Below are 11,133 nucleotides of genomic sequence, written 5' to 3' on the forward strand. Positions count from 1 at the left end.
ATTGCACTCACTCTCACACCTCTCGGTAGAAAGAGTGATTTTGCCCAATTGACTCTCTCGAGACCAATTGGGTAGGCTAACAAGCCAAGCAACTTAGGGTTCAAGTTGGGTAATTACTCTCTCGAGGTTTTACCCGTTAATTGGGACTACCATTCTCATGGGTCCATCCCAATTCCTTGTTGGGTTAATTTTGGAGTCATAGACACTATTTCTCAAGAAGAGTCAAGACCCACTAAGCTAGACTTAGTGTTTGCAACCACCAAATCCTAGTTAAAACATAAAATTAACCCAAATATCAAACACCCAACATCATTCAAGCACTAAACAATCACACCCATTAATTACCCACACTAGGGTTGAGCCACAACCCTAGCTAATGGGTTTAGCTAGCCATAATAGCAACAGAAATTGAAGAAGTAGTAGATAAAATCAACATATTAATTAACTAGAATGTTATTCTACAAGAATCCACGATAAAACAAGATGAAAATGCCCCAAATAGGCTAAAACTTGAGTCTCACGAGTGCTGCTGCTATCTGATGTCTAAAACTTAACCTAGAAATAATAAAATATTCTATTTATACTAGGCTAGAAAAACTGGACAAAAATACCCCTGCGGGGCTGGCGCGGACCGCGCAAAAGTGCAGCGTGGCCGCGTAGGGGTCTTGGCCTTCGATCATTCACTTCTGAAGCTGGGGACGCGGACCGCACAAAGAGGTAGCGCGGCCGCGCAGGCTAATGGGCGCGGACCACACAACAATGAAGCGCGACCGCATGGACACCAGCGCTGACCGCGTAGAAATGGACGCTGACCGCGCATGGAAACCCCTGAAATGGATGCTCTCTGAATCTCCTAGCACGGCTGCGCAACAAATCAGTGCGGTCCGCGCTAGGTCCTCTTGTCCCCACTTCAATGATTTTTGACACTTGAGCAGGCTTCACTCCGTTTCGAGCTGATTTTTGACTTTCGTCATCTTGTCGCTCAAACCTGCAATCAAGCGCACTTTGTAAGCATTCTGGGTCTATTTTATGACAATTCATACATAAATCATAGGCAAGTATGGGCATAAAATGTGTTAAAATCACAGTTATCAGCCAGCAATTTCTCGAAGGCTCTATTGCAGAAGTGAGTGCCTCCGTCACTGATGATCGCCCTTGGTATCCCAAACCGGGTGAATATGTGCTTCTTCAGGAATCCGACCACCACTCGTGCATCATTGGTGGGCAAGGCTGCAGCTTCCACCCATTTAGACACATAATCCATCGCCACAAGTATGTACTTATTACCGAATGAGCTGACGAAGGGACCCATGAAGTCTATCCCCCACACATCAAACACCTCTACTTCTTGAATTGGTTTCATTGGCATCTCATGGCGACGGGAAATGTTTCCCGTCCTTTGGCATTCATTGCAGCCCTTTACCTAGAGGTGTGCATCTCTAAATACAGTTGGCCAGAAAAATCCGGCCTCCAGCACCTTCGCAGCTATTCTGACCCCTCCAAAATGTCCTCCATATGCTGAAGCGTGACAAGCCTGCAAAATTGAAGATTGTTCTATCTCGGGGACACACCTCCGGATAATGTTATCAACGCAAATTCTAAACAGATGAGGTTCATCCCAATAATACATGCGACTATCACGGAAAAACTTTTTCTTTTGGACAGAAGAAAGGTCATCAGGAACAATACCACAAGCCAGGTAGTTTGCAAAATCTGCATACCATGGCGCATCCTCAAGACTGGCTGCGAGCAGCTGCTCGTCTGGAAAGGTTTCCAGAATTTCTTCGACCTCGACTGATTTTTCAGCTCCTTCAAGTCGTGAAAGATGATCAGCGACTTGATTTTCTGTGCCCTTACGGTCACGGATTTCGAGGTCGAATTCTTGCAACAACAGCACCCAACGAATCAGGCGCGGCTTAGACTCCTTTTTCTCAATGAGGTACTTGAGAGCTGCATGGTCAGTATACAATTACCTTAGAACCAATCAGATATGATCGGAACTTGTCAAAAGCAAACACAACTGCCAACATCTCCTTCTCCGTCACTGTGTAATTGAGCTGTGCACCGCTTAGCGTTCTGCTTGCATAGTAAATCGGGTGCATCAGCTTGTCTTTTCTCTGCCCCAAGACTGCTCCTATAGCATATTCGCTGGCATCACACATGAGCTCAAATGGTTGCTCCCAGTCGGGCGCAACAATGATGGGTGCAGTGGTCAACTTCTTCTTCAGTTCCTCAAATGCCAACCTGCAATCATTAGAAAACACAAAGGGGTGATCCTTCTCAAGGAGTTTGCATAATGGGTTAGCAATTTTGGAAAAGTCATTTATGAAACGCCGGCGTGACCAAGGAAACTTCTCACCGCCTTTACTGAAGTGGGCGGTGGTAACTTCGCAATCACGTCAACCTTAGCATGGTCGACCTCAATACCTTTTCTAGACACTCGATGTCCCAAGACTATCCCCTCTTGTACCATGAAATGGCACTTCTCCCAATTTAGTACCAGGTTTGTCTCCACACATCTTTTGAGCAATCTGCTTAAGTTGTGAAGACAGTCTTCGAATGAATCTCCCACCACGGAGAAATCATCCATAAAGACCTCCATAATGTCCTCCACCATATCTGTAAAGATGGCTAACATGCACCGTTGAAAAGTCGCATGTGCATTACAAAGCCCAAAGGGCATTCTCCGAAAGGCAAAGATGCCATACGGACAGGTGAAGGATATTTTCTCTCTATCTTCGGGGGCTATTGAAATCTGATTGTACCCCGAATATCCATCTAGGAAACAAAAGTGTGATCTACCAGCCAGCCTGTCCAACATTTGATCAATGAAGGGTAAGGGAAAGTGGTCCTTGCGGGTGGCGGTGTTTAATTTCTGGTAATCCATGCAGATTCGCCACCCTGTGACTGTACGAGTTGAGATCAACTCATTGTTGTCGTTTTTCACAACAGTCATACCCCCCTTTTTCGGGACACACTGGACAGGGCTGACCCAATTACTATCAGAGATGGGGAAAATAATTCCCGCATCTAACTATTTGATCACCTCTTTCTTTACAACTTCTTTCTGTTAGGATTCAGCCTTCGCTGGTGTTCCCTGGAAGGTCTGTGCCTTTCTTCCAGGAGAATCTTATGCATGCAGAAAGCTGGGCTAATACCCTTTATATCTACCATGGTCCAACCAATGGCCGTCTTGTTATCCTTTAGTACCTGCAAAAGCTGCTCTACCTGCACATCTAGCAGACAGGATGATATAATAACATGTAAAGTCGAATCAGTGCCTATAAATGCATACCTGAGATGATCTGGGAGTGGTTTCAGCTCCAACTTGGGTGGTTCCTCTATTGATGGCTTGGCTGGAGGAGTGACCCTTTTCTCCAGCTCCAGGGACTCGAACTGAGGTTCCCTTGACCAAAATCCTCGGCCTTCCAATGCCATTACCCATTCAGCTAACCCCTCGCCATCCATTTCGTCTAAGTTTGTCAAGCATGCCTCCAATGAGTCCCCCACAGTCAGGGCCCTATCATCCTCTTGCAGAATTACATCAACTGCTTCTACTAGAGAGCAATTTGCATATTCGCTGGGTCTCCTCATTGATTGTTGAACGTTGAATATGACTTCTTCATCATTCAATCTCATTTTAAGCTCCCCAGTTTCACAATCTATCAGTGCTCTCCCAGTGGCTAAAAATGGTCTCCCCAAAATAAGGGGTATCTCCTCATCCACTTGACAATCCAGAATCACAAAGTCTGCAGGGAACACGAACTTCCCCACTTGCACCAGCACATCGTCAAGAATACCTGTAGGTCTTTTCACAGTGCGATCAGCCAGCTGGAGTAGCATCGAAGTCGGCCTGGCCCTGCCGATGCCCAATTTGGTGTATATAGCCAGCGACATCAAATTTATGCTGGCTCCCAAATCACATAATGCCTTTGCAAAGGCATAACTCCCAATGGTGCATGGAATAGTGAAGCTACCTGGATCGGACATCTTTTGGGCTATCGGTTTTGCCACCACTGCGCTGCAGGTTTGTGTTAGAGTTACGGTGGATAGATCTTGAAAATCAAACTTCTTTGACATTAAATCTTTCATCATCTTGGCATAACCGGGCATCTCCCTCAAGGCATCCATCAATGGAATATTCAACTGGATTTGACGCAGCATCTCTATGAACTTTTTGTATTGGTCTGCCTTCTTTTGCTTGACCAGTCTCTGAGGGAAGGGTGTAGGTATCACCCTTTGTGCATTGCTGGCTGGCTTCTCTCTGTTAGGAATTTCTGGCTCAAGAGGTGTAACCTATTCTGCAACTTGCTCGGTCTCCTTTTCTTTGCCTTTTTCATCCCGACTCTGCTCAACTACTACTTCAGTGAGTTCTGTTGGTTCTTCTACCTCTAATTGAACTGGAGTAGCTGGTGTAGTATTCTTGCTGGCTTGTGCAATTTCCTGCTCTCTATCTAAATCTCTACCATTCCTGAGACTGACTGCCATCAGCTGATTCGGGTTTTGCTCCTTGGGATTTATGTTCGTATCTGCAGGTAAAGTCCCCGGAGGACGGTTGTTAAAGGCCATGGACAGCTGACCCAGCTGCGTTTCAATATTCTTTATGGCTGAATCATGTACTGCCAATTTTTCCTGCACTTTATTATTTGTCCCAATGAGTTGTTGAAGCATACCTCTAATTTCCACCATGTTGTTGTCTTGCTGCTGAGGGGGTGGTTGATAAACCAATTGCTGCTGATTCTGCTGTGGATAACCCTGTGGTTTCTGATAAGGCACTGGCACTAATTGGTTTTGAGGGTGAATACCCCCAGGCTGCTGCATATTAGGCCTGTACTGCTAATTTTGCTGCGGTCTCCACTGCTGTGCTCCTTGTCTCTGACCCCCATAGTTGTTGACATAATTCATATCTTCCCGGACCCCTTGATTTTCACCTTCTCCGCTCCATGAACACACATAGGACTGATTAATACACGGTGTGCATAGTCCTCCATTTGTTGTATCAACGATGTGCACCTGTTTTGTACCCATCTCATCAATCTTCTTTGTCAGTAGGCTCATCTGGGTCAGGAGTGTGGCCATGTTCTCTTCCTGTGAATTATTGGGATCAAGTGGAACTGAATGCACTATGGGTGCCAGTGTTGCACTTCTAGTCATCCACCCCACATTTTGTGACATCTTATCGAGGAGAATTTTGCACTCGGTGAATGTTTTGCTTAAGAAAGCACCTCCAGATGAAGCATCCACATTTGCTTTCAAGTTGTCAGCTAGACCCATAATAATCTACTAGACGCACTTTCTCAAGCTACGCTAGCTACTTGCACAATACGGTTCACTTAGATTGCACCCGGGGTTTCGTTATCTCTAATCCAACCCCTAAACCCTCGGTTATGACTCTCGTCTATACTCCGTGAGTGATGTTCATACAATCACCTAAATATGCACTCTCTCTCAAGAAGATACATAATAAATAGGAACGGATAATTGAGGGCCCTTTCAACTAATCCACAATCAAAACATAGATGAACAATTAGAGATTAACAATCAAATCTAATTATATTGATAAAAAAACCAAGTTATTCCCAACGGGTTCCACCAAAACCTTAGATTAAGGTTTTTAGCTACTCATGACAATGGGAAAATCAAATACTAAAAGATTCATAATCATAAATTGCAAGAAAATAAAGAAGAATAGAAATAATGATGTTTTGGGTGATCTCTCACACTTGTTTTTCTTGCCAAAGTACTCTCTAATAATGTTACATGCCTCCTTTGGGCGAGTTCTAGTATTTAAATAGGGTTTTGGGCTAAGAATTCCGGAATTTGCACTTCAGTCCCTTAAGTTCCCGTCGCCTGCCGCGGTCCTACCGCGCCCACGCTGGGACCGCGGCCAAATGGCCTCTCTGAATCTCCTCTGACAGCTCATCGCGGTCCTACCGCGGCAGTTCACCTCCAGGCCTCGTTTGTGTACTTCAAATGGTTCACTCGGCGACTTTGATGCGATTGGCTTCTTTTTCTTCCATAAATGATACAAAACCACTCCATAGCCTTCTTCTAATGTATGTAACTGAAAAACATGAAAAGCACTAATAAGAGCATTTTGCTATCACTTTTACAATAAAAACTCTACAAGAAAGTGGTTCTTTTGGGGCTTAATCATAGTTCAATTCACCTGTTATCAACACCCCACACTTAAAGCTTTGCTCGTCCTCGAGCAATTTAAACCACACTTCTAGGCCGAATCGCTCAACGAGTTACCCAATTTTATGTCACACCCGCCATTATGAAAGAACTACTTAAGCAGTGCAATTGTCACACCTCAGATGCAGACTCTAATGCCATGCCACACACATGCTCACTCTAGTTACTCTACAGAGGTGAAAACTTGTTGTTTCTTCCTGAGTCACATGCCCTCACATCAATAAATTGAGAGAAGTTCCACACATATAGAATCAAGCACACAAACTCTAGATAGAAAGAATTCACTCACTCTCAGCAAAGAACATTCATATGCCACACAGATACACCATAAGCTTGCCCTTAGTGTAATACTCTACTAATCGAGTTGTTTTAGTCTAAGATCAAGAGGTCTNTGCAAGAAAATAAAGAAGAATAGAAATAATGATGTTTTGGGTGATCTCTCACACTTGTTTTTCTTGCCAAAGTACTCTCTAATAATGTTACATGCCTCCTTTGGGCGAGTTCTAGTATTTAAATAGGGTTTTGGCTAAGAATTCCGGAATTTGCACTTCAGTCCCTTAAGTTCCCGTCGCTTGCCGCGGTCCTACCGCGCCCACGCTGGGACCGCGGCCAAACGGCCTCTCTGAATCTCCTCTGACAGCTCACCGCGGTCCTACCGCGCCCACGCTGGGACCGCGGCAGTTCACCTCCAGGCCTCGTTTGTGTATTTCAAATGGTTCACTCGGCGACTTTGATGCGATTGGCTTCTTTTTCTTCCATAAATGATACAAAACCACTCCATAGCATTCTTCTAATGTATGTAACCTGAAAAACATGAAAAGCACTAATAAAAGCATTTTGCTATCACTTTTACAATAAAAACTCTACAAGAAAGTGGTTCTTTTGGGGCTTAATCGTAGTTCAATTCACCTATTATCAAATATATATGAGGATCTTAAGTCTGGAGAAACAATTCAAGTAGAATTTGGTTTCATATGAAAGACATGTAGTTTTGGACCTGCAGTTCAAACACTTGAAAGTATAAAGTCAATGGTATGTGCAATCAGTTTTCGGTATCTTATTTGTCTAGCATGACATGAAAACTTGATATGCATCTAATTAAAGTCTATTATATGACTTATATGACTTAACTTATATGAAAATCCTTGAAGGATTTAAATCGCTTAAAGCATATACAATTCTTGGTCCTGAAGTACCATATCCTAAATGCAATTTGTGCACATATGTATCTTGCTATAACTATAAGCATGATAATATGACAGCAAGAGTTTTTACCCCTATGTGAAGATATTGAAATGATGATTCCAACAAAATCATATAAAGACAATACATCTATCAGGAATGATGATTTCAAGGTGAAACAAATTCGTTGAAGTTAATATGGCTGGTTTGTTTATCAAATATCTACCAACGATCTTTTGAAGATGGTGCACAAGATTGGGATGCGAAGGCTCAAGGATGTGAATTGATGCTCTCATCAGGGGGAGCTAATGCGCGTTGCACTCTTTTTCCCTTACAAGGTTTTGTCCCACTGGGTTTTCCTTGCAAGGTTTTTAACGAGGCAACCAAAAGGCGTATTGTTAGATATGTGTACTCTTTTTCCTTCTCTAGAATTTTTTTCCCACTGGGTTTTATTTTAGTTAAGGTTTTAACGAGGCACATTATCTGTTGAATAGACACTCAAGGGGGAGTGTTATAAATAGAATTTTATTTATGGTGAATGTCTATATTTAGAGAGATTCTAGGGTTTATTACTTGGTGGCTAAGTCACCCTCTCCCTATAAATAGAGGGTTCTATTTCATTATAATTCATCCAAAATCAATAAGAATTCTCTCCCTCTACTTTTCTTTGCAATACTCTTCTTCTTTTATTGGTTTATAACAGCATAAAAGTTTTTCTTAAGCTTTTAAGTTCAACTATAATATGATGTATTAAGGAAATGAATCATCCTCTTAGCTTTTAAGATGAGGTTGACTTGAATAATTTAGAAATGAAATAAACTTTGATTTTGCATGTTTTCTTTCACCTTTGATGCAGTAATAGAAAATGGATTTAAGCTAATTATATGTATACTGATTGTGTACAAATATTTTACTTATATTATCAGTGTAGCTTAACCTGTGATAACAAATTAATTATTAATGTTTATAGTAGAAATTAACTTGTAACTACCTTATTTATTGTTTGAATTTAGAATAAATAACACTGACTCATAACACACTTCGAAACTTTGATTCTTATTGATTACGTAATACATATAGCATTAATCAACAGAGGAAGGATGTGGTACATAGCTTCATGTACCAATGGAACCTTCTCTTACATTGTTACAAGTTCAAATCTCATTAATTTTTTGATTTCTACTGCTTAGTTGAATTTTCTTTATTCTCATGTCATGTTTATCTATTTTCTTCAACAACTTCTACTTTATTTTCAACACTATTAAGATTTCGAATTTCAAAAAAAAAAAAAAAAAACGGAGGGTGAAATGGGATCAATATACACCAAATCATTTCCACACTGTTACACTAATCAAACGGCCACGATCCACCGAAGAAATTGTGTACATATATATACACGCTCCACACCTTACAATTCCCCTCATTCCAATTTCAACTGCTTCGAAACAGAAAAAAACCGCCAAACCAAAGACCGCTCTCTCATGGCTAACTCATCGCTCCTCACTCTGTTCCTCATCCTCTCCATCATCTCCACCACCAACGCCGCCGTCAACTTCACTAGGCCCACCACTTCCACCACCATCAACTCCACAATGCCCACCACCAATACCAACACTACCGCCACCGCTGGTGCCGTCAGCTCCACCATGCCCACTGCGGCCGTCAACTCCTCAATATCTACCGCCAACGCTAACACCTCCACCACCGGTGTCAAATCCACGATACCCACTACAAATACCACTGCCACCGCCGTTAACTCCACAAGACCCACCACCAAACCCACCGTCACCGCCGTCAACTCCACAAGACCCACCTACAGCAACAATACCATTACCCCACAAGAATTGGACACACTCCTAGTAGCCTTGCGGTACCGCGGCTACCCTCTCTTCAGCAACGCTATCGACACCTCCGACGTCCAATTACAAATGCTCTCCACAGTAGCCGACACTTCATCGGCATTCACTATCTTCGCTCCAAAAGACCATTTCCTCTACACCCTCGATATGGCCTCCGACGCCGATGCTTACGTGGCCGCACTCTTGTGCCACGTCATCCCTTCTCGCCGACTCACCATCACCCAACTCCGCAACCTCACTTCTCCGTATCTCGAGACCCTTTTGCCCCATTACAGTATCCTGGTCGGGAAGAGCAAGAGTGACGACGTTTTTGTTACAGTTGATGGAGTTCGGGTTTCGGATCCGGATCTTTATCTCGGGCCAAAATTTGTTGTTCATGGGTTAGACGGGATTCTTCTGACCGGGTTTAATATGTACGAGGACACTCTTAGCCATATGGGCAAAGGATTTTTTGCTCCGGAGATGGGGGAATTCGTTGGTTCTCAAGCTGGACGGAAATCTGCGGTGGCGACGCCTAAGAAAGCGTCGTTGCCGGCGGCGAAGATTGGAGGATTTTCGAGAATTATGAGGAAGCAACGGAGACTGCAGTATCGCCGGATTTGGAGGAGTAATTACAGTGTCCGGCGCAGCTATGACGGTGGTCGTATAGAAGACGATTTCTAGGGGCATTACTGTAAATCTCGGCTTCTTCTGGGGCAAATGTGCCTTCTTTGAATGTTGTAACAGAAGTGAAAATTAGTGAAAATGTAGAAAATGTGAATTCCCGACTGAATATCAATGAACTATCGATAGGTAATTGTTGTGTAAATTCTCATTTTTGTTTTTGGAGATCAGAAATTACTCTATTCTTTCACTTTTTATCTTCTATAGTTATTTGGGAATTCTGTACAAAATGAAAATGAACAAAGATCCACTTAATTAATCCTCTTTGCTGAACTTTTTTCTTAATAAAAACTTGGCGAAATACATAAACGATCCCTCCAAATTGTCCACAACGGTCAACCAGACACCTCAACTGACCCATTTATCATTTTAACACTTCTTCTCCACTAAAGTACGACCTCGTGAACCCTTCACGCTGACATGGCAAAGTGTGTGCTTTATACTTAATTCTAAGCGCGTGAAACCCTTAAAATTAAGGTTTTTTTTCTTTTTTCTTTTAAATTAAGGTTTTATTTTAACTTTTTCCTTTTTTCTTTTAAATTAAGATTTTTTTCTTGATCCATCAACTCTTAAAGATCCCCCTCCATTTATATAATTTTGGAGGAATACAACTCAGTGAATTGTCTTGACTTCCTTTCACGTTTTTCGTGTTCTATCATCAAGAAATTATATACTCCATTAGCTTGCGTGGGCAGCCATTTTTTGTGTGTAGTAGTTATCTAAATTTCTCCTAAATCACCTCTGCCTCCATTACAAAAGAACAAAATTACCAAATATGTCATCACACCAATCGAACAAATTTTTTATACCAAACCCATTCTTCTCTTTTACCTTCTCCGAATCTCAAGCTAGCAGAGAATAGCAGAAGCCAAGAAAGAAATTGATGGGTCACATGGCTGAACAAAGAGACACAGAACCAATTTCGACGGAAACAATGGAGGTTGCCGGAATTTTTTTGAAGAACCCATCTGATTCTTCTTACGCTCTCTCTCTCTCTCGCATAAAAAAAATGGAGTTTCTTCTTCTGCTTCTTCTGATTCTTCTTACTACTAAATCTCCACTAGATAAACGCCCTCTTTCAGTAAAATCGTTACTTTCTCGGAGATCAGTTTTCCGGTGAGGTCCGTCAAAGATTTCCTTAGTGGAAAGTGGAAGTGGTCTGATGGGAAAGAATTGAAGGGAAGTGGTCTGATGGAAAATTGTGTTTTCTTGGATGGAGAGTGTAAGAAGA

General features: G+C 42.4%; 1 protein-coding gene across 1 annotated transcript; it reads left to right on the forward strand.

Annotated features, from left to right (window-relative positions):
* The first annotated feature begins 8,808 nt into the window (after positions 1–8,808).
* On the forward strand, positions 8,809–10,073 carry LOC109218423 (A-agglutinin anchorage subunit-like). Its single transcript, XM_019382787.1, has one exon. The coding sequence runs from the start codon at positions 8,862–8,864 to the stop codon at positions 9,900–9,902; it is 1,041 nt and encodes a 346-aa protein (XP_019238332.1). The 5' UTR covers positions 8,809–8,861; the 3' UTR covers positions 9,903–10,073.
* Positions 10,074–11,133: the final 1,060 nt, after the last annotated feature.

This window comes from Nicotiana attenuata, unplaced genomic scaffold (genome assembly GCF_001879085.1).
Source record: "Nicotiana attenuata strain UT unplaced genomic scaffold, NIATTr2, whole genome shotgun sequence".
In the NCBI taxonomy this organism is placed as follows: Eukaryota; Viridiplantae; Streptophyta; class Magnoliopsida; order Solanales; family Solanaceae; genus Nicotiana; species Nicotiana attenuata.

What these genes read in the sequence shown, in the direction of transcription:
- LOC109218423 (XM_019382787.1), top strand. Translation starts at nt 8,862, where the DNA reads ATGGCTAACTCATCGCTCCTCACTCTGTTCCTCATCCTCTCCATCATC.